The following is a 22383-nucleotide window of genomic DNA, read 5'->3' on the forward strand; positions in this document are numbered from 1 at the left end:
CTGTGCATCTGTGTGCACAGAAGTGTAAGAAGGACAAGAGGTGAAACATTTGTGTGAAACATCTTGATGAGGGGAGGACAATCGGGATAAGGTAATTTGTCTGTGCTTGAACTTCAATAACGGTACGGGATTGAGAGCTGACCCAATATCAGTTTTGTTTTATCTTTGCTCAAGCCATGAGGGCACCCATGCAATACCTAAAAGCAGTCTGCATAAAATCAGTAGCGGTGTTCTGCAGCCACCTAGCGGTAAGCAAAGATTAAGCATATTAACTCACTGGGTGCAAATCAGCGGTTCCTCTCCGAAACAGTAGACGGCGTGTTCTACGAAATCGTGTTTTAAATCCGCAGTTATTCACCAGCGAAAAAAATTACAGACGCGCTTTTGAGGGAACAAAGAAAGGAGAGAGGGGTGAGTTAATGTTCAAGTGTAGATCCTTTCGATAGTTTTGCATTTTACTTTTCGAAAAGGTCAGATGAAGGTGGAGATAATTTCACAACTGAATAGAATTGTATTTTCATTCAAACCAAATACAATCTGCATTTACTTTCAAGCAAGGCTTAGCTAACGTTCGGTAGCTAACTGTGACTCCTTTCATAGACGCTAACTGCTTTAGCGCATATTAACGATAGCTTCTGACCAGTGTAGGTTTTGTTGAGCCCCGACTCCTGCTCTAAACATTAACACGCATCGCTTGCGGTACGTTTTTGTAGACTTGTCTTTCATATCAGCGATAAATAATTGAAAGAACTAAAGGTTAAATTGCTACACCTTTTTTATAGGGTTGGTGTTCCCACAAGGCCATATCTCCAGCTCTTGTTTACGGAAGCCAGACAGAAAACATAGGCGGCCACCTGTGCTAATGAGGTATCTAGCTTGCTTCGAACTCCTGGCTGTACGCAACAGTGGGGAGGAAGTGTAGTTCTTCAACTGGAGAAACACAACTTCTGTGCAATACTGTAAGTGCTTATTTTGTATTTGAAAGTTTATTTCTCACTGATATGAAAGATAAGGGGCATATCAGCATATGTTTAGAAAATCGGTTTTGAAGGAGTGGCTGTTGACTTTATCTAAAAGTTCAAACACAGCGTCGGAATTGTAGTTCACATGGAGCCAAATGTGGGCGAATGTAACGTCTGAAAACCTTACATATGGAAGGGGTTTATAAGGGCTAGCTAACAGTAACTGTTAGCTGTTGTCGTTAACTCTGCTTACTAGATTAGCTAGCTACATTCTGTAACTTTGCTAGTTTGGATGTTTAATTAACTTTCGCGTATGTTTTGAGATTACGTCCTTTACGCAGCTAGTTTCAACCTAGAATGATTTAACTATAGTTACTGTAGCTATCCCACTATGCGGCTAGCACTCTTACTAGCCACTTCTCGACATTTTCCAACCATTGTGTCATCACATTGGCATTGTCGGGTAGATTCTCACACACTGGTATCTTGTACTTGCATATGTCTCTAGTCAATTACTAATATCTTAGCATTGCAATTGGTTAATAAATCAATATAAGTGTTAAACGCCTGACGCAATTTTGACGTCAACAAAATAAATTATGCCGGTTTCAACCAACGTCTACCGCCTCCCTCCAGTTGATTTACGTTAATTTACTTTGCTCAGTATGAGGCTCTGCGTTCATGACTAGCTTCACTAAACTGTTTTAATTTATGAAAGTAAAGATGTTGCTAGGGTTCTAGAGAACGTGTTTATGTATGCGTAGGATGCCATTAATCCCAAATACGAAATAAATATTTTTTTGTTAGCAATTTCTCTACCGCCACACTAGGCGGTAGAGAAGAGTCCATGAGTTTGCGTTGGATCTGCCGAGATGCATGCGTGGACGAAAGCTAGTCTGTCAGTATAGAAACTGCTTTAAATTAGTTGTTCTTATTATAAGGAAACGACACCATGTTTTGTATGCAGCCTATTGGTTACATTGTATTTATGGAGCCAACAACAAACGGTGTGAATCCTACGGTCTGTTTCCCAGATGCCATGATCTTTCAATCTCTTGCACTGGGTGCACTATCCGTTTTTGGCATTGATATTATTATTTGCCTATAACAAGCTCAATGTTTTTATTACAGCCCCAATGACGAGAATAGCTTGAAATCCACAATTCCTCAGCCAAGATGTCAAGTAAGTAGATATTTATGTCAATTTGTTTTGAATTGGTGTGGCAGGTAGCCTGGGACCAATACAACTGACATGTAGGTTTAGATACAGGTTAAACACTAACTGCATTATAGAGCTTAATGATACAGGGAGTCCAATTTACTCTTTTTGTTTTGGTATGTCTAAACTTTGTCTTAACATTTTATTTTACACAGAAAGGCCATCATATGCACCTCCCCCCACCCCAGCCCCCACAACTGTAAGTATCACATACCATCCAACATCAGTCCTCCCATTTTCTCCCAATGCCAGAGGAGTGGGTCTTCTATACAATCAACATGAGCTCAGTAATGTACTGTGGTGCTGCATGACCGGACAGACGTATTAGCTCAGGATGTTCTGTCAATACATTTGCAAGTATGTGGCTCACAGACAAACATTTCCCTTCATCTAAATCACATGCTGCTATACATTTTGAACATCAATAGATGGAAGTAGAACTGGCCAGTTACCAGCTGTTTACCTCCCCCTTTGCTTTATTTTTATTTTGTGATGCTCCTATGACAGAAATAAGCCAATGACTATGCACTGCTTTAAATCATTACCCCCAAAATCCTTTTCATTTTTTGTTGTCCCTCCCCCTTGTTTGTGTCATTTCTCATTTGTGTTTTGTCTCATTTGTCTCCATCAGCAAGTGCCCAACACCCCTGGGTTTGTGGGGTACAACCCATACAGCCATCTGGCCTACAACAACTACAGGCTGGGAGGGAATACCGGCAGCAACAACAGGGTAATGGTAGGACCAATGCCATCCAGGGCTAGAGCCCAAGGAGTAAGGCTGGCTATTCCCTGAGTGAGACAAGGATAATTGGGGAAAAGGGAAATGAGTGTTTGGTACAACAATAGAATGGTGGGAAAAAAATGTCAAATATTCAACATGCAGGAAAGGATACATTTGGGGGGGATAAATGGTACAACAAAAACAGCTGCTGGCCGTGGTCAAGTGAGGTCAATAATTGCCCCAAAGTCCTCCTATAATCTTCTGTATAACTAACACAATCATCTTATTCCAACTGATTTGATGCTCCGCTTGATGACCCACCAACCACATGTGATTGTTTGTTCGAAGTGTCACCAGCTCCCCTCATCTTGTCCCACTCCTTGATGCAAAAGCATTTCATGTTAGAGCAGTTGCACCTCTGCCATGCCCCTCCCCTGCTTGTACAGCCTGCTAGGGAGCAGCAGCATGTTGCCCCGTCCATCCAAGGCTCATTACTTGGCATGTCAGAGGTTCATACTGGTTGGTGTTTTAATCACAAGGCAGCCAAAACTGATAGCAGTATTCATTTGAATTATAGCCCTCAACACTGAGAGGGCAATAATTTGTCCTCTACATACCAGCTATGCATGAAACACTATCCAAAAAATAAGGTGCAGGATTTTGGAATGAGTCTCCTTAAGCGCTTCACTTAAAGCAGATTGTCATTTTCAGTTGTGGCCCTGCCCCTTCTTCATAGTAGTACATAAGTGCTTTCTGTAATAACTATGTCCGTTGGTTTGACCTATTGATATTTTCTTTGGCTCTCTTTCCCAGAATTCCTCAGGAGTCACTGTTCCCAAGCCGCCCAAACCGCCAGACAAGCCGCTGATGCCCTACATGCGGTACAGCCGGAAGGTAAGCAGGAAGGTAAGACACCCACGGTGTCTACTTTTACTGCTTGTACAGGGGGTCGCCCAGCCAACCGTCTGGATGGCCGGGGACCCCACTGTTGATGACCCCTGGTGGTATGTTCCTCACATCTTACCCCCTCTGGATTGGAGGTCGGAGACAGCTGAGTTACACCACCATCTGGATCCACTCCTCTTCAACACCTGTCTTCATTGTTGATTCTGTCTGTCCTGGTTTCTGTGTGACCTGTTGTGCTTGCTTTCCCTTTGTCTCCTCCAAATCAAATATTTCTCTCCCTCTTTCTTCCTCTTGTGTATTTATATACATTTTCCGGCTTAGTTGCTGCTCTGTTTTGACCACGGTGCCTCCTTTTTGCCAGGTCTGGGACCAAGTCAAAGCCTCCAATCCGGATCTGAAGTTATGGGAGATTGGAAAGATTATTGGTGGCATGTGGAGGGATCTCACTGAAGAGGAGAAGCAGGATTACTTGAACGAATATGAAGCGGAAAAGGTGAGGGCAGTTGGGAGCTTCAGTTTTACAATGCCTTAGCTATTTTGCCTTGGGTAAATGAGTCAAGTCTTTTCACTGAGATTTTATAACTACTGCCTCTATAGATTGAGTACAACGACTCCCTGAAGGCCTACCACAACTCACCGGCTTACCTGGCCTACATCAATGCCAAGAACCGTGCCGAGGCGGCTCTGGAGGAGGAGAGCAGACAGCGGCAGACCCGCGTTGAGAAGGGAGAACCTTACATGAGCATCCAGCCTGCTGAAGACCCAGATGGTAATGGCCTGGGGACTAGAAATTCTGTCTCTCCTGTACTTTTCTTTGTTTATCCATATTGTGTGTATTGAAAGCCAACGTTTGTCCTTTCCGTAGACTATGACGATGGGTTCTCCATGAAGCACACGGCCACCGCTCGCTTCCAGAGGAACCACCGGCTCATCAGTGACATCCTCAGTGAGATTGTGGTGCCAGATGTGCGCTCTGTCGTCACCACTGCACGCATGCAAGTCCTCAAGCGCCAGGTCCAGTCCCTCATGGTGCACCAGGTAAGCAAAGCTAGTGGAAAACACACACTGTACTGCAATCACATAAGTCTGGTTTGACATGGTTCCTTTCCACAGAGGAAGCTGGAAGCAGAGCTGCTGCAAATAGAGGATCGGCACCAGGACAAGAAGAGGAGATTCCTGGAGACGACAGACTCCTTCAACAGTGAGCTCAAACGGGTATGTGCTCCCACCCAACAGTGTCCAAAATGAGAATCGCCTCATACAAAGTGCAACAGCTGATAGCCTTAGTCTTCTTTTTTTCGTACTAGTGAAGATACTTTGTTTACTTTTATCAGCAGCTGTGCTGAGATGATAGGTTTGTATTCTGTGCCACTCTGTTGCTGTTCAAGTTTGTCTTTGTAGCTCTGGTGTGTTGTACAATAGTCGGATTTGTCGTAACTGCTCAAAGCTGCAGTGTCTAAAACTAGATGTGTTTGTCTGTGTGCAGCTGTGCGGTCAGAAGGTGGAGGTAGACATGGAGAAGCTGGCAGCAGAGATTGCTGTGGCAGAGGAGACTGCTAGGCGGCGGGCGGAGGAGAGGGAGAAGGAAGCGGCGGAGCAGGCAGAGAAGGCGGCTCAGGCCCAGGAACAGCAAGAGCAGCAGCAGGCAGCAGCAGCCTCCACTTCATCTACCCTGCCCATCACTGAACAGAACAACACCACCCCACCAACCACAGAGAACAAGGAGGACCAGGACAAGCCAACTCCTATGGAGACCGGTCAGTCATACCAACATCTCACTGACACTAACTACAGCGTTTTCTCTATTGTTATTTCAGTAACTTGCTGTTTGGAGTAAGAAAAAGCCTGATACAAGTAGTGCTTTTATTGCAGTACCATGTTAACCGTTGTGTCATTCAGACTGAGCATTGTGATCAATGATCATTACAATCTACACAAAGACACCTGACCTACACACTTTCCTCCTTTCCTTCAGAAGAGACTCCTGCATCAGAGACATCTGAGACCCAACCTGAGGCTGAGGAGGGCACACCTGCTGCAGAGAAGCAGCAGGGCCCGCCGGTGGAGAGCGTCACGGACGAGGGCACTAGTGACAGCACCGCCCCATCCGAGAGCAGCACCGGACCCCCTGCAGACCCCCCTGCTTCAGCTGAACCTGCCCCAGAGGAACGCCCAGCCAGCCAGCCCTCCCAATAACATCTCTGTAGAAGGGCACACCTCTCTCTGAGCACACCCTCCAACCTGTAGACTAGGGTCATGCTTTGTGGGCACAGTGCTGCATATCAAAAATATTAGAATGTATAGAAGTGATTTCATGGGTAGAGATGTCTGTAGTTTTGTACATTCTGTGTGTTATTTGCGATGTCGTGCAACCCTGTGCCCATTTAAATATGACCCTGTGATGTTCTTCCACCATCCCCACACTCAGTTTGTGTTTGACATTTCTAATGATCTTATGGATTTCTGGATTCATACCACAAGCCAACCGTTCCTCTTTAGCTATTGGCGTTGATAGAACAGGGAGGGGCCTAGGCCTAATTTATTCCATACCCAATTGACAATGGTTTTTAAATGCTGTTTTTGTTGCCTTTTGTTTTTTTTTAATTATCTAACTTTTCGTTAGTAATCAATCTGGTGTGGACTGTTAGTGATGGATTAAATTCAGAATTCAGATGAAATGGCCAGTCCTTGAATATCACCTATTATATCACAGCAAATGGATAATTTGTGAACTGTTTTACATGCGCTGTTTGCAACTGCACAGCTGTGTCAAACCCTGTTGCTGTGTATCACCACTAGAGAAATGGTCAGGATGAACCTCAGATAAAACCTCACGCATTCAAATGACTGTTTTTACTTGAATTTGAGTAATTTGAGTATGCCTCTGCAATTTGCATCTTTTTTTGTACTGTCAAGCCTCTTGCCCAAATAAAAGTAATTTCTGTCTTTCTGACTAGTGGTTTATTTCAAATGTTTTGTCTTTCTCTAGATGTAGGCCTATGATTGCTTAGACTGCCCAGTCAATTATAACTCAGCATTTTGATATCGACAATGTATTATCAAACATTCCTTAATTATTTTACAATTATTTCAAATTGGGGGGGAAATGGTCTGACTTTTGGACTACTACTGTGAGTAAAATCTCGTTGGCCATTGGGGAATGTGGTTGCATGCCCACTTTTCTTGCCTCGTTGCCTTCTCTACCATCCATGCGTCGTCACACCTCTCGAAAAGAGCACGAGGGAGCACCAGACGGCCACTGCAGATATCAGGAATGATGAACAGCCGTGCGCTTTGTCTCTACATCGCGCTCCTCTACCCAATTCCCAAAACATTGACGGAATACTCAACCAATACTGACTCGGAGTACGAGTTTGGGGATTACCGGGGCAAGTGGTGCTTAGACGACCACGGATTTGTGTATAGCATCGGGGAGGTGTACTATCCCAGTCCATCTGCTTGTCCGTGCACCTGCACTGAAGACGGACCCGTGTGCATACGACCCAAGTGTCCTCGCATTCATCCTCGATGTACGCGGATTAAATACAAGTCCTGCTGTCCAGTGTGTGAGGCAGTTAGCAAAGTGTGTGTATATGGTGGCAAAATGTACAGAATATTCGAGGAATTCAGGGTGAGATTTATTTTTAAAAGAAACATGACAAAATATGCTCCATCTACTTTAAGTGACTGTGTACATTATCCAAGGTTGGACCTTTGAATTAGTTTATTATACTGTTTTATACTCATAATGTCAAAGCAGTGTTTTTTTGTGTGTCTAGCCTGATGGTGAAGATGGGGACATTGGTTATTGATTAATTGCATGAGAGATGTAGGCCTATTGTCAAGTGTAATCATAACAGTACTCTCCATCAACAAGGGGTCATGTGGGGGTCAGCAGTTGAGATGGCAATTGAAAACAGTATTCAGGTATTAAATTGATACATGCTTCATAGGTTTCTCAAGTATTATGCTTCCTTCCAAATGACAGGAGAACACAGAGTTTAACTGTAGAGAGAATGAAAGTGAGTGTGGTAGAAAACATGTCTAAAGGTGTGTCTAACCTGCTGTTTCAGTTGTCACGCTGTGAGAGATGTCGTTGTGAGCCCAACAGGGAGGTGTATTGTTCCATCTCTGACTGTCCTGCACCACACTGTGTCAACCCTACATATGAGCCCAACCACTGCTGTCCTGTCTGCTACACTGGTGAGTTCACTTCTACAAACACACAACTTTCCAACACAATTAATGGTCTCTACCCTCAGAAACACACCATTTCTTGCACACTAGTTTGCATGCTATAATGATAGCGTGGACATACACACACACAGATGTGTTCTGTATAATTTGACCTGAACATACAACGCAAATATACAGAGTCCATAAGCCTGGTCATACAGTTGAAGTCTGAAGTTTACATACACCTTAGCCAAATACATTAAAAACTCAGTTTTTCACAATTCACAAAGTGTGGCTCGCACACACTTTTTCAGTTCCCGCCCACAAATTTTCTATAGGATTGAGATCAGGGCTTTGTGATGGCCACTCCAATACCTTGACTTTGTTGTTCTTAAGCCATTTTGCCACAACTTTGGAAGTATGCTTGGGGTCAACTTAGTGTATGTAAACTTCTTTATATTGTAAGCTTCTTTATATTTATATTGGGAATATAAGTGAAATAATCTGTCTGTAAACAATTGTTGGAAAAATGACTTGGGTCATGCACAAAGTAGATGTCCTAACCGACTTGCCAAAACCTTAGCATGATAACAAGACATTTGTGGAGTGGTTGAAAAACAAGTTTTAATGACTCCAACTTAAGTGTATGTAAACTTCCGACTTCAACTGTATGTAACTCAAGCATTTCGCTGCACCTGCTATAACACCTGCTTAATTAACTGTGTATGTGACCAATAAACATTGATTTGATTTCAACCATCAATAATTAGCTTTGACACAGCTGCAGCTCTTCTTTTGTAATGTTTACGATGGCAGTAGTTGCCCCCAGTTGGAGTCAGTGTTTCTTTAATCACTGCTCCACTGCACTGGTACCATCTGTACTGTGCGTTCAACATGATATGTACATCATATTCATAACAAGCTCAATTATTAGTTAGAGTCAAGCCAAGGAGTTTTGGAAATATTTCAAATATTTAGTCACTGATGTGGGATCCAAGCATCCTTAGAACTAAACTATGGAATTCAGCATTGCACAGATTACAGCATTGCACAGATCAAACTGCTCGATAGTGCTCTGTCCAACACAGGAATAGTAACTAGCCCCCAGCCTGGTGGGATAGTGGGGCATGGGGCCAGCCATCCAACAGCAGGCAGTAAAGGAACAGCTTGTGTGTGCCGTATATAGTTCAATCAGTAAATCAATCACATTTATTTATAAAGCCCTTTTACATCAACAGTTATCACAAAGTGCTTATCCTGAAACCCAGTCTAAAACCCCAAAGAGCAAGCAATGCAGATGTAGACTGAACACAAATATAAACCCAACATCTAAAGTGTTGATTCCATGTTTCATGAGCTGAAAAAAAAAAGAAAAAAGGACAAAACACACATCCCAACAAGAAAGACACCACAACGCTAAATAACACAACACTACACTACAATATCCTGCTACTTCGCAAACCCATTGAAGAGGAGTGGGACAACATTCCACAGGCCACAATCAACAGCCTGATCAACTTTATGCGAAGGAGATGTGTCGCGCTGCATGAAGAAAATGGTGGTCACGCCAGATACTGAACGGTTTTCTGATCCACTCTCCCACCTTTTTTTAATGTATCTGTGACCAACAGATGCATATCTGTATTCCCAGTCGTGAAATTCATAGATTAGGGCCCAATTAATTTATTTAAATTGACTGCTTTCCTTATATGAACTGTAACTCAGTAAAATCTTTGAAATTGTTGCATGTTGCGTTTATATATTTTTTCAGTATATATTGGCACCCTTCCACTTTTCTTAAATAATTCCCTTTTTCTTCAATAAGTTTGGTCTCCACACATTGGATTTTCAACATTGAAGAAGCAATTTTGTTTTTTGAAACATAAGTTTACAATTTTAATTGAGAAAATAAAAACAAATGGCATGGACTCAATTATTAGCACCCATGAGCTTTTTATTATAATTTTTTATTTATTTAACCTTTATTTAACCAGGCAGGCCCGTTGAGAACAAGTTCTGCGACCTGGCCAAGATAAAGCAAAGCAGTGTGACACAAACAACAAGACAGTTAAACATGGAATAAATAAATGTACCGTCAATAACACAATATAAATAAATCTATATACAGTGTGTGCAAATGAGGTAAGTTTAGGGGGGTAAGGCAATAAATAGGCCTTAGTGCTGAAGTAATTACAATTTAGCAATTAAACACTGCAGTGATAGATGTGCAGAAGATGAATGTGCAAGTAGAGATACTGGGGTGCAAAGGAGCAAAAAAAGAAATAACAATATGGGGATGAGCTAGTTGGATGGGCTATTTACAGATGGGCTATGTATAGGTGCAGTGATCTGTGAGCTGCTCTGACAGCTGATGCTTAAAGGTAGTGAGGGAGATATGAGTCTCCAGCTTCAGTGATTTTTGCAATTCGTTCCAGTCATTGACAGGAGAGCGTTGAAGATGTCGTTCCCATAGCAACGATTAAAACATTCCCAAACCAGAAACCGTGGATTGATGGCAGCATTCGCGTGAAACTGAAAGCGCGAACCACTGCTTTTAATCAGGGCAAGGTGACCGGAAACATGACCGAATACAAACAGTGTAGCTATTCCCTCCGCAAGGCAATCAAACAAGCTAAGCGTCAGTATAGAGACAAAGTAGAATCGCAATTCAACGGCTCAGACACAAGAGGTATGTGGCAGGGTCTACAGTCAATCACGGATTACAAAAAGAAAACCAGCCCAGTCACGGACCAGGATGCCTTGCTCCCAGGCAGACTAAATAACTTTTTTGCCCGCTTTGAGGACAATACAGCGCCACTGACACGGCCCACAACCAAAACATGCGGACTCTCCTTCACTGCAGCCGAGGTGAGTAAAACATTTAAATGTGTTAACCCTCGCAAGGCTGCAGGCCCAGATGGCATCCCCAGCCACGCCCTCAGAGCATGCACAGACCAGCTGGCTGGTGTGTTTACGGACATATTCAATCGATCCCTATCCCAGTCTGCTGTTCCCACATGCTTCAAGAGGGCCACCATTGTTCCTGTTCCCAAGAAAGCTAAGGTAACTGAGCTAAACGACTACCGCCCCGTAGCACTCACCTCCGTCATCATGAAGTGCTTTGAGAGACTAGTCAAGGACCATATCACCTCCACCCTACCTGACACCCTAGACCCACTCCAATTTGCTTACCGCCCAAATAGGGCAATCTCAACCACACTGCACACTGCCCTAACCCATCTGAACAAGAGGAATACCTATGTGAGAATGCTGTTCATCGACTACAGCTCAGCATTTAACACCATAGTACCCTCCAAACTCGTCATCAAGCTTGAGACTGGACTTCCTGACGGGCCGCCCCCAGGTGGTGAGGGTAGGTAACAACATCTCCACCCCGCTGATCCGCAACACTGGGGCCCCACAAGGGTGCGTTCTGAGCCCTCTCCTGTACTCCCTGTTCACCCACGACTGCGTGGCCATGCACGCCTCCAACTCAATCATCAAGTTTGCGGACGACACTACAGTGGTAGGCTTGATTACCAACAACGACGAGACGGCCTACAGGGAGGAGGTGAGGACCCTCGGAGTGTGGTGTCAGGAAAATAACCTCACACTCAACGTCAACAAAACTAAGGAGATGATTGTGGACTTCAGGAAACAGCAGAGGGAACACCCCCCTATCCACATCGATGGAACAGTAGTGGAGAGGGTAGTAAGTTTTAAGTTCCTCGGCGTACACATCACAGACAAACTGAATTGGTCCACCCACACAGACAGCATCGTGAAGAAGGCTCAGGAGGCTGAAGAAATTCGGCTTGTCACCAAAAGCACTCACAAACTTCTACAGATGCACAATCGAGAGCATCCTGTCGGGCTGTATCACCGCCTGGTACGGCAACTGCTCCGCCCACAACCGTTAGGCTCTCCAGAGGGTAGTGAGGTCTGCACAACGCATCACCGGGGGCAAACTACCTGCCCTCCAGGACAACAACACCACCCGATGTCACAGGAAGGCCATTAATTAGATCATCAAGGACAACAACCACCCGAGCCACTGCCTGTTCACCCCGCTATCATCCAGAAGGCGAGGTCAGTACAGGTGCATCAAAGCTGGGACCGAGAGACTGAAAAACAGCTTCTATCTCAAGGCCATCAGACTGTTAAACAGCCACCACTAACATTGAGTGGCTGCTGCCAACACACTGACTCAACTCCAGCCACTTTAATAATGGGAATTGATGTAAAATATATCACTAGCCACTTTAAACAATGCTACTTAATATAATGTTTACATACCCTACATTATTTATCTCATATGTATACGTATATACTGTACTCTATATCATCTACTGCATCTTTATGTAATACATGTATCACTAGCCATTTGAACTATGCCACTTTGTTTACATACTCATCTCATATGTATATACTGTACACGATACCATCTACTGCATCTTGCCTATGCCGCTCTGTACCATCACTCATTCATATATCTTTATGTACATATTCTTTATCCCTTTACACTTGTGTGTATAAGGTAGTAGTTTTGGAATTGTTAGCTAGATTACTCGTTGGTTATTACTGCATTGTCGGAACTAGAAGCACAAGCATTTCGCTACACTCGCATTAACATCTGCTAACCATGTGTATGTGACAAATAAGATTTGATTTGAACTGGTAGGAAAGGCGGCCAAAGAAGGAATAGGCTTTGGGGGTGACCAGTGAAATATACCTGCTGGAGCGAGTGCTACGGGTGGGTGCTGCTATTGTGACCAGTGAGCTGAGATAAGGCGGGGCTTTACCTAGCAAAGACTTATAGATTACCTGGAGCCAGTGGGTTTGACAACGAATATAAAGCGAGGGCCAGCCAACGAGAGCATGCAGGTCGCAGTGGTGGATAGTATAGGTTGATTTGGTGACAAAGCGAATGGCACTGTGATCGACTGCATCCAATTTGCTGAGTAGAGTGTTGGAGGCTATTTTATAAATGACATCGCCAAAGTCAATGATCGGTATGATAGTCAGTTTTACGAGGGTATGTTTGGCAGCATGCGTGAAGGATGCTTTGTTGCGAAATAGGAAGCCGATTCTAGATTTAATTTTGGATTGGAGAGTCTGGAAGGAGAGTTTACAGTCTAACCAGACACCTAGGTATTTGTAATTGTCCACATATTCTAAGTCAGAACCGTCCAGAGTAGTGATGCTGGATGGGCGGGCAACTGCGGGCAGCGATCGGTTGAAGAGCATGCATTTATACTTGCATTTAAGAGCAGTTGGAGGCCACGGAAGGAGAGTTGTATGGCATTGAAGCTCGTCTGGAGGTTAGTTAGCACAGTGTCCAAAGAAGGGCCAGAAGTATACAGTATGGTGTCATCTGCATAGAGGTGGATCAGAGAATCACCAGCAGCAAGAGCAACATTATTGATGTATACAGAGAAAAGAAACGGCCCGAGAATTGAACCCTGTGGCACCCCCATAGAGACTGCCAGAGGTCCGGACAACAGGCTCTCCGATTTGACACACTGAACTCTGTCTGAGAAGTAGTTGGCGAACCAGGCAAGGCAGTCATTTGAGAAACCAAGGCTGTTGAGTCTGCTGATAAGAATGTGGTGATTGACAGAGTCGAAAGCCTTGGCCAGGTCGATGAATACGGCTGCACAGTATTGTCTTTTATTGATGGTGGTTATGATATTGTTTAGGACCTTGAGCGTGGCTGAGATGCACCCATGACCAGCTCGGAAACCAGATTGCATAGTGGAGAAGGTACGGTGAGATTCTAAATGGTCGGTGATCTGTTTGTTAACTTGGCTTTCGAAGACCTTAGAAAGGCAGCTAATACTTGGTTGCATAGCCTTTGGCCAAGAGACAGTAACTGCTGACAAATGCTTCTTGAAGCCTTCAATTAGCTCTTTTCTACTGGAAGTTTGGCCCACTCTTCAGCTGCAAACTGCTCCAATTCTGCAATGTTTGAGGGGTGCCTTCCACCAACTGCTGTTTTCAGATCTCACCATATGTTTTAGATGGAATCAGATCTGAACTCAATGCTGGCCACTCCAGAACAGTCTAGTGTTTCTTCTTGAATGATTCCTGGGTGCTTTTTGATGCGTATTTGGGTTTGTTGTCCTGCTAGAAGACCTACAACCTTCGATAGACCCAGTTTTTGTACACTGCGTTGAAACATTGGACTGATAATCTGCTGATTTCAGGATGCCTTGCACATGTTCAAGGCCCCCAGTACCAGAGGCAGCAAAGCAATCCCACGGCATTATTGAAACTCCCCATGTTTGATTGTAGAAAGTGTCTTTCTTTGAATGCTTAATTTGGTCATCAGTAAACATAGTGCTGATTTGTATTGTATTGGTCCACAGAACATTTTCCCCAGAATTTAGGGTTGCTTAAGTGGGTTTTTGCGAAGTCCAATTGACGTTTCTTGTGTAGGGAATTATTTAAGAAAAGTGCAAGGGTGCCAATTTATTTAGCCACAACTGTATGTCTGCCTTTATGGATGTGTAAGTAACTCTACAAAGTATAGCATATTGGTGCTGCAAATGACAGTAGGATGATTTTAATAAGACTACAGAAGTTTCTCATTGCAGTGCTGATAAAACGAGCACATTAAGTACACAATTAACTGTCAAAAACGTACGGAATTCACATTTAAGGTGACATCTGATATAATATAGATTTATTTTACATAATTTTTCTACATCCTGCCTACAGGGCCCAATTGTTTTGTGGGCGACAGAGTGATCTCAGCAGGGGAGCGGGTGGAGATAGACAAGCAGACTGTGTGTTACTGCACCTACCGGGACGGCACCTGGCAGATGCACCCCCATGCCACCTGCGAGCAGCGCCCGCTGCCGGACCCCGATCTCAACCCCAGCCCCTCTGAGCCCCCCGAGGAAGACGAGACCAAGCAGATGGACAGGGACTTCCGCCCCAGGCTGGACTGGATCCCGTGAGCAGGCAGGAGGGTGGGTGTGAGGGTAATAGTGCGCCAAGGGGAAACGGGGAGATGATGGGGCAGGTTGTTTTCCGTGCCCTGCTGAGTGCAGTCTGCATAGGGCCAGGGATGACCTACACCACATTATACAACCACAATAACATTACTAGCTAGTAGTGTTTATGCAATATTATACAAAACTTTGCACACAGGGACAATGTATGGTGCACATTCAAGACAATACACAACTATAACATATAGTTTGTTGAAATGAATTTGTCTTAATTTTCCTTCACTTGCAGTAGTCTGGTTTTGTCATCAAAGGGCTGGTGTAGTGGACACTTAGAGATGGTGGCAACATTCACCCTTTCATTAATCTCAGGTTTACACTAGTGCACATTAACGTTGCACTGTATATTTCTCTTTGACTACTGTTGTTTCTTTACTAACTTAAAGATATCCATCTCAGAATGGTTCTAATGCTGAAATGGAAATGTTCCTTTTTCTGTATGTATATTGACTTGTGGTTCTATGAAGTGTAGCTTTGATTGGCATATTATCAAATAAACATCAGGAAACGTATGTATCAAGTGTCTGATTCAAGTGGCAATTTAGGATCAGTTTTGCCTTTAATAGATTACATGGACAAGGGGCCCTGACCCCAGATCAACCCTCCTACGGAGACGCTTGATACAGACCCAGTTGAATGAATGACAATGTCCCATCCTTATACTTGTTTACATGCAGGCAAGCTCCTACACCAGGGGTAGGTAACCCTGTTCCTGGAGTGCCACAAGTACTGCAGGGTTTTGTTCCAACTAGGCACCACATGACCAATTCAGTGATTGCCCAAATTCAACACACCTGGTCTTCCAGGTTAGTTAAATCAAAAACATGAAGTGGCTGTGGCACTACAAGACCAGGATTGCCTACCCCACCCTACACTTTTCCCTGGACAAGGATTCTATCGGATCTCAGGGCTCTTGGCAAAGTTTCTTACATGATTGTTACTTTTATTTGTCTTGCCTTCTAGGTTACCCACTTGGTCATTTTGTAAAGATATATTATTTTCTGGTACATGTACCCATCTCGTTATTAAATACAATTTGTTTTTGTGCGGGCCTTGTTCTATACTCTAACAAGGTGGCCCATTCATCATATCCCTCAATGGAAACTTAATTTAGGCTCTTAGATGAGCAACCTCCTGCAAAATGGATTTGTATTTTCAGCCATGAAGATAAATTCTCCATAAATAATTTACCTCTGCTATCCATAATTTAGTCATCCATTAACATTGACAAGTTATCAAATATATCCTGACGTGAACCACAATTCAATGGACCCTTCAGACCATTTTTGGGCTCCTGAATTGTACAGCAGTCTAAGAGACTGCATCTCAGTGCTAGACATGCCACTACAGACCCTGGGTAAATCACGGGCTGTATCACAACCAGCCGTGATCAAGAGTCCCATAGGGCGGCGCACAATTTACCCAGCGTCGTTAGGGGAGGGTTTGGCCGGGGTAGGCAGTCATTGTAAAATATCAATTTGTTCTTAACTGACTTGCCTAGATAAATAAAAGGTAAAAAGAAAAAAAAAGAATAGCTGTGTTAATATTGTTGAATGTGCTCCTGTTCGTACACCCAGTGAGACTAACAGATGTATACAGTAGATACTGTGTAGTTTGACACTGCGTTGGGATTTTGCAAACAGGACACTGACTTTACAACGGTTTTTATTGAAAACAACAAGCCAGGGTCAAGGATCACGCTATGCTGCCAGCATTTGAAGCAATCCTGGGCCACAGGTCTGCACATTCCTTGGCCACCGGACCTGTGATGGCCGAACCTGTGACACAGAAGACAAATTTAACCCACAACAGAAATGAGATAAAATAGTGGACAAGATGCCTTTGGCCTTGCATCAGAGCAGTAACATTTCACTCTTTGCAGACCTACCACTTACAATGTGAACAAAAACAGTTATGGAGCTCATGCATCCACAAGAACACTACAGACTCAATTGAACTGTATCGTCTTGATTTGAACATCCACACTTTACTTTGATTGTTGACTAACAACTCACTACCTTTTCAAGATCAATTCCTATAATGCTACCTAGAAAATAACCCCACTTGGCATTGTAAAATCAAAATATGATACATAGCAGTGAGATTCTCTACCCATCTCCCTAAGTGAACTTGAAAGGAATGGACAGGTGTGCATACCAATCCAATGTTTTTAAATCAACGACTGAGTGAGGACGTACACACTTCCAGGAGAAAGGTAGAGAATCACACTGCCGCCATTATTTCACTGTATCTAAATGTATTCAAAAGGATGACCACTATCCAGTGAACAAGTGTTTCATCACTGATTGAGATTGGTCAGCCAAAATGAGACTGCCATCTCACCCACAGTGATGATCTTACTATCCCCTTCTTCGACAACTCACCGAGCTACTGACCAGACAAAGCAAGTGCTTTTTGAAGGGGTGTCATTTATATTTCGCAACAAAATATTAGAAAATTAAAATTTTGAGTACTCAAAATCCACATCCAGAATTTGAAAAGAACCCAAAGAAACCCAACCAAAAACATCCTTATGAAGAACCTTCATGACCTAGGATAGGGGACCAAAGACTCAAAATCAAAACTCACCTTTCATTTCTCCTTTGACATTCACTATGACCCCCGCATTGTCTTCAAAGTAGAGAAACACACCATCCTTTCGCCGATACGACTTCCGCTGCCGTATCACAACCGCAGGATGCACTGTGGGAAAGAGGAAGACTATCAGAATCCAACAACCTGACATAACTCACATCGCTACACTGTTGATTTTCACCATTCAGTTAAACGATTGGTCTGGGACTACTACTGTACTGAAAACTACAAGTCATTTATTTTAAAGACCAATCAAATTACTATGCCAACCACCATAATCTCTTGATTAGCTAGTCCCAGTTCACCCTATTCTAGTAATTGAATACAGAATGCAGAACACTCACCCTTTTTTCTGAGTTCTGGTTTGCCTTTCTTGACAGTGGCCATGACCATGTCACCCACACCAGCAGCGGGCAGACGGTTCAAACGTCCCTTGATGCCCTTGACAGAGATGATGTACAGGTTCTTAGCACCTGGTGAGAAAGGGGGAAGATGGTGAATATATGACAGGTTGGAGATGGTTCCACTGCCCAGGCTTGATTCAAGGTACAGATCCTTGTAGGCCATTTTAAGACAAGGTTGAAATACATTACACATTCCATCACTGATTGAGACTGCTCAGCCAAAATGAGACTGCCATCTCACCCACAGTGATGAGCTTTCTATACCCTTTCGACAACTCGCCGAGCTATTGACCAGACAAAGCAAGTGCTTTTTGAAGGTTATATATATTCTAACAGATCTGAATGTAACATACCTGTGTTGTCAGCGCAGTTTATGACGGCGCCCACTGGGAGACCCAGCGAGATGCGAAACTTCGCCCCAGATGACCCACCACGTCCTTAAGAGAAGAGATTCCATTGAAGTAAACTTTGCATGGTGCAGAGACAGAGCACACTGCTTAAATCAAGCAAATATTATCCAAGTTGTTCCATCACGGATTGAGATTGTTCAGTATAGGTGACTGCCATCTCACCCACCAGTGATGATTACTATACCCTTCTTCGACAACTCACCCAGCTACTGACCTGACAAAGCAAGTGCTTTTTGAAAGGGGTTCAACTTCACATTTCCAAACCAAAAGGCCTCAAGATTAGAAGTGATTTAACACTGGCTAACATTACTGCTTGCACTACAAAAAGGCAGCCCATGTTGACAGTTCTACCCCTTGTCTAATACACACCACTAGGGTAGCTTGCAAAGTAATTGTCCAGCTAGTTGTGAGTAGACTGCTGTAAGGTAAGCTAGCTAGTTAGCAATTACTTGCATGGCCTGGGAGAAGAGTTGGAGGAAACTAGCTAGTTAGCAATTAAAAAAACGTTCTATCACAGATGGAATCAGTGCCTTTGGTTGATGTTTTGGGGGAAGTTAAAAACAATACACCATGGCTCAACTTGGGTAGCCGGGGAAATCATTGCTTACACTGCACACGTAGCTACAGTAGCTTGTCAGCCTAGGGCTTCAGCGGTGTCCATGATTTGGAGTCATGCCTTGCTTTTAGTCAGACGCTATGCTACCACGCACTGCCTATAACACTCTCAAATAAGTAGTTCACCTGCCACTCATTTGTTGGACATTGTACTGGAATGGCAACTGTGCTTATACGTGAAACGGATTAGAAAATAAGCTCACCAATTCATGTATTTTAGCGAACACGCCAAAAGCTAATCAGCTAAATAACAGCAAACATGGCTTCGATAACAAGCGCCTAAAATCATTCCTCTTAACAATGATCAGTACTTCACATTTTCAAGCCAATATGAATGACAATTATTCATAAATCGTCCATTATCCAAATAATATTATGTTCCTATGTTAGACATTCTGCAAACGGGTAGATGAATGTGGATTTTTCTTAGCAAGTCTCTTACCTCTCTTAGACATTGCTGCTAAAGGGAAAGAGGAAGACGGAAAAAGGAATCATGGGATATAAAGTTCCGCAGACATACCAGATATTTCACGTCCGGTCGATTAAGCCTATATCGCCCTCTGGTGTTGGCTACAACATCCTACAGGTGGCGGTCATAAACAACTACCAGAGCGCCTCTGCTTTCAAAATTAAAACAAAGTAAACATTGTGCAACTTCATGTGCAATTATTTACTAATTGTCCAGTCATGAATGGCAGGGGTCACACGTGGAACACTGAAAACAGTAAAGACAAAATGAGGTGAGTGAAGCCCAATTGTGTGTATAAACGCTTGGTGGCTGACAGGGGACGATGTATTGAAGCCCCCTTGATACTTCTCAACTGTAAAAAATAATCTTTTGGGGAGCAAAATAAAAGCATTTTTTGATGTCTACATTAGTTTTTGACATTTTACAGACACATATTACACACACCTTAAAGCATACGTTTAAATTACATTAAGTGAGCTAAACATTAAAACAAATATAAAAACATTTGACTTGAAAACATGTAAATACTTAAATAAAATGCAATTTTGTGCTTGAAACATTTAAGTGAAATACTGTAGAATTCCATTCATTCCTGGAGGACTGCGCCTACTAGTGCCAATATGGCTTCAAAGCCTCTCAATGGCCATTACATAGAATTAGCAATCCAGGGTTTATATACACTATATACTGCTCTGGAAAAAATTAAGAGACCACTGCAAAATTATCAGTTTCTCTGGTTTTATTATTGATAGGTATGTGTTTGGGTAAAATTAACATTTTTGTTTTATTCTATAAACTACTGACAATATTTCTCCCAAATTCCAAATAAAAATAATATAATTTAGAGCATTTATTTGCAGAAACTGAAAACTGATCAAAAAAACAAAAAAGATGCGTGTTGTCAGACCTTGAATAATGCATGTTTATTCAGCGCATGTGACAAATACAATTTGATTGGACTCTGGAGCAGTCGAAACGCGTTCTCTGGAGTGATGAATCATGCTTCACCATCTGGCAGTCCAACGGACGAATATGGGTTTAGCGGATGCCAGGAGAATGCTAACTGCCCGAATGCATAGTGCCAACTGTAAAGTTTGGTGGAGGAGGAATAATGGTCTGGGGCTGTTCCAGTCAATGGAAATCTAAACACTACAGCATACAATTGACATTTAGATGATTATGTGCTTCCAACTTTGTGGCAACAGTTTGGGGAAGGCCCTTTCCTGTTTCACCATGACAATGCCCCCGTGCACAAAGCGAGGTCCATACAAATCAAATCAAATCAAATTTATTTATATAGCCCTTCGTACATCAGCTGATATCTCAAAGTGCTGTACAGAAACCCAGCCTAAAACCCCAAACAGCAAACAATGCAGGTGTAAAATACAGAAATGGTTTGTCGAGATCAGTGTGGAAGAACTTGACTGGCCTGCACAGAGCCCTGACCTCAACCCCATTAAACACATTTGGGATGAATTGGATCGCTAACTGCGAGCCAGGCCTAATCGCCCAACATCAGTGCCCGACCTCACTAATGCTCTTGTGCCTGAATGGAAGCAAGTCCCTGCAGGAATGTTCCAACATATAAGGGAAAGCTGTAATAGCTGTAATAGAGGCTGTAATAGCAGCAAAGGTACCAAATCCATATTAATGCCCAAGATTTTGGAAAGAGATGTGTTGACGAGCAGGTGTACACATACTTTTAGTCATGTAGTGTACATCATTGGTGAAGACAGATGGGAAGAGGTGAAGCTTATCTTTGTTGAGAACAAAATTCAAGAGAACAGAACTAGACATAAGGCGCACAATTCATTAGACACTTGCCATCAAAAAGTATATTATGAGAAAAAGCGATGTTGCCTATCTGCTTATCTTTGAAGCCATTTCATGCAAGGATTTTATCTTTGTGAGAGGGATGATAATTATAGCAAGTGTTGATAGGATGAATAAGGATGTGGTCTGGGTGAGAGGGGGAAAAGGATCATGGAGTTGGAGGAATAGTATAACAGTAGGAAAGGAGTGAGGATGGGGAAGATATCATGTAGGAGGGAGACATGGATGATGTTACCTAAGGAGGGAGGTTTTGGCTAGGGTGAAATAGTAATTCCTCACGACACCCAGAGAAACCAATATTTTGGTGATTTTCACAAAATGTGATCCATAGATTAGTCCTTCAGAGGAAGGATTGTTGACATATGACACTGGTATCTAAAAGCATAATTGAGAAATAATGAATCAAAGTTGGCATATGTATGTGTTAAATCTAGCAGTTGTGAAACTGTGGAAAAATATACCTGCTCTGTCCTCACTGTGTTTCTTAATAGTTAGAGTCAGCTAAACCCAATAAAATCCACAAAAGTTTGTGAAATGTCAAATTTGTGAACTGTGAAAACATTACTTTGGAAAAACAATGCTTTGCTTAAACATAATTACTGTACAATCTCCATGATGGAGCTACGCTAACATTAATCAAAACAGACAGTTACTTGCTAGACAGACTAGCTAGCTAGCATCTTGCAGAAAGTTATTGTTTATATAAACATCGGCTCAGTTAATTACAGAAATAATAAATACATAGTTGCTAACATACAACAATATTCTGCTTTTACTTAACTAGCTACAATACTAATGCTTAGCAAGGCATAAAGGAGCTTACAGGGGTGATATTGTTGCCGTTTTTAGAGGAAGCTTGTTTGCTTGATACATTTGTTACTGTTTCGTTCATCGACGTCATCATGGACCACTTTCATGCGATGACAAAAACGGCCAATAGATGGCGCCAATGCGCCCTTCAATAGTAAATAAAAACGGAATGATAGCGGTTCTATTGCGGTTCCAACAGAGCCCTTATGGGTGTGAGTCGTTGGTTGGTATGAATTAATTTCACCCCTGG

The 22383-nt window shown here is 42.9% G+C and overlaps 3 protein-coding genes across 7 annotated transcripts; 2 read left to right on the top strand and 1 right to left on the bottom strand.

Moving 5' to 3' along the window:
- Positions 1–308: 308 nt before the first annotated feature.
- Positions 309–6754, top strand: LOC115110530 (SWI/SNF-related matrix-associated actin-dependent regulator of chromatin subfamily E member 1-like). Of its 5 annotated transcripts, none has more exons than XM_029636271.2 (12): positions 309–411; positions 783–959; positions 2094–2145; positions 2337–2380; positions 2813–2917; positions 3716–3808; positions 4170–4301; positions 4406–4577; positions 4674–4846; positions 4922–5023; positions 5295–5565; positions 5784–6754. In XM_029636271.2, the coding sequence occupies exons 3-12, from the start codon at positions 2139–2141 to the stop codon at positions 6002–6004; spliced, it is 1320 nt and encodes a 439-aa protein (XP_029492131.1). In that variant the 5' UTR covers positions 309–411; positions 783–959; positions 2094–2138; the 3' UTR covers positions 6005–6754. The 5 variants fall into 5 exon arrangements, with proteins under 5 accessions (XP_029492131.1, XP_029492136.1, XP_064866221.1 ...); XM_029636276.2 differs by having other exon boundaries at positions 3716–3796; XM_065010149.1 differs by having other exon boundaries at positions 2813–2911; positions 3716–3796.
- A 331-nt stretch (positions 6755–7085) lies between these two features.
- LOC115110528 (von Willebrand factor C domain-containing protein 2-like) lies at positions 7086–15588 on the top strand. Its single transcript, XM_029636267.2, has 3 exons — positions 7086–7439; positions 7882–8011; positions 14705–15588. The coding sequence occupies exons 1-3, from the start codon at positions 7086–7088 to the stop codon at positions 14944–14946; spliced, it is 726 nt and encodes a 241-aa protein (XP_029492127.2). The 3' UTR covers positions 14947–15588.
- Positions 15589–16645: 1057 nt separating this feature from the next.
- Positions 16646–19569, bottom strand: LOC115110529 (large ribosomal subunit protein uL14). Its single transcript, XM_029636268.2, has 5 exons — positions 19464–19569; positions 18350–18433; positions 17937–18065; positions 17587–17700; positions 16646–16775 (listed from the first exon to the last, which is right to left on the bottom strand). The coding sequence occupies exons 1-5, from the start codon at positions 19474–19476 to the stop codon at positions 16693–16695; spliced, it is 423 nt and encodes a 140-aa protein (XP_029492128.1). The 5' UTR covers positions 19477–19569; the 3' UTR covers positions 16646–16692.
- Between the last annotated feature and the right edge of the window lie 2814 nt (positions 19570–22383).

The sequence above is a fragment of the Oncorhynchus nerka genome, linkage group LG26 (assembly GCF_034236695.1).
Source record: "Oncorhynchus nerka isolate Pitt River linkage group LG26, Oner_Uvic_2.0, whole genome shotgun sequence".
Lineage (NCBI taxonomy): Eukaryota > Metazoa > Chordata > Actinopteri > Salmoniformes > Salmonidae > Oncorhynchus > Oncorhynchus nerka.

Excerpts from the sequence above, each read along its gene's own strand:
- LOC115110530 (XM_029636271.2), top strand. Across the intron at positions 2,381-2,812 it reads CCACCCCAGCCCCCACAACT|CAAGTGCCCAACACCCCTGG; the intron begins GTAAGTATCACA and ends TGTCTCCATCAG. Across the intron at positions 4,847-4,921 it reads AGTCCCTCATGGTGCACCAG|AGGAAGCTGGAAGCAGAGCT; the intron begins GTAAGCAAAGCT and ends TCCTTTCCACAG.
- LOC115110528 (XM_029636267.2), top strand. The coding sequence starts at position 7,086 with ATGAACAGCCGTGCGCTTTGTCTCTACATCGCGCTCCTCTACCCAATT. Across the intron at positions 7,440-7,881 it reads GAATATTCGAGGAATTCAGG|TTGTCACGCTGTGAGAGATG; the intron begins GTGAGATTTATT and ends CTGCTGTTTCAG. Across the intron at positions 8,012-14,704 it reads CTGTCCTGTCTGCTACACTG|GGCCCAATTGTTTTGTGGGC; the intron begins GTGAGTTCACTT and ends TCCTGCCTACAG.
- LOC115110529 (XM_029636268.2), bottom strand. Across the intron at positions 17,701-17,936 it reads ACCAGAACTCAGAAAAAAGG|TGCATCCTGCGGTTGTGATA; the intron begins GTGAGTGTTCTG and ends TCTTTCCCACAG. Across the intron at positions 16,776-17,586 it reads TGTCAAAGGAGAAATGAAAG|GTTCGGCCATCACAGGTCCG; the intron begins GTGAGTTTTGAT and ends TCTGTGTCACAG.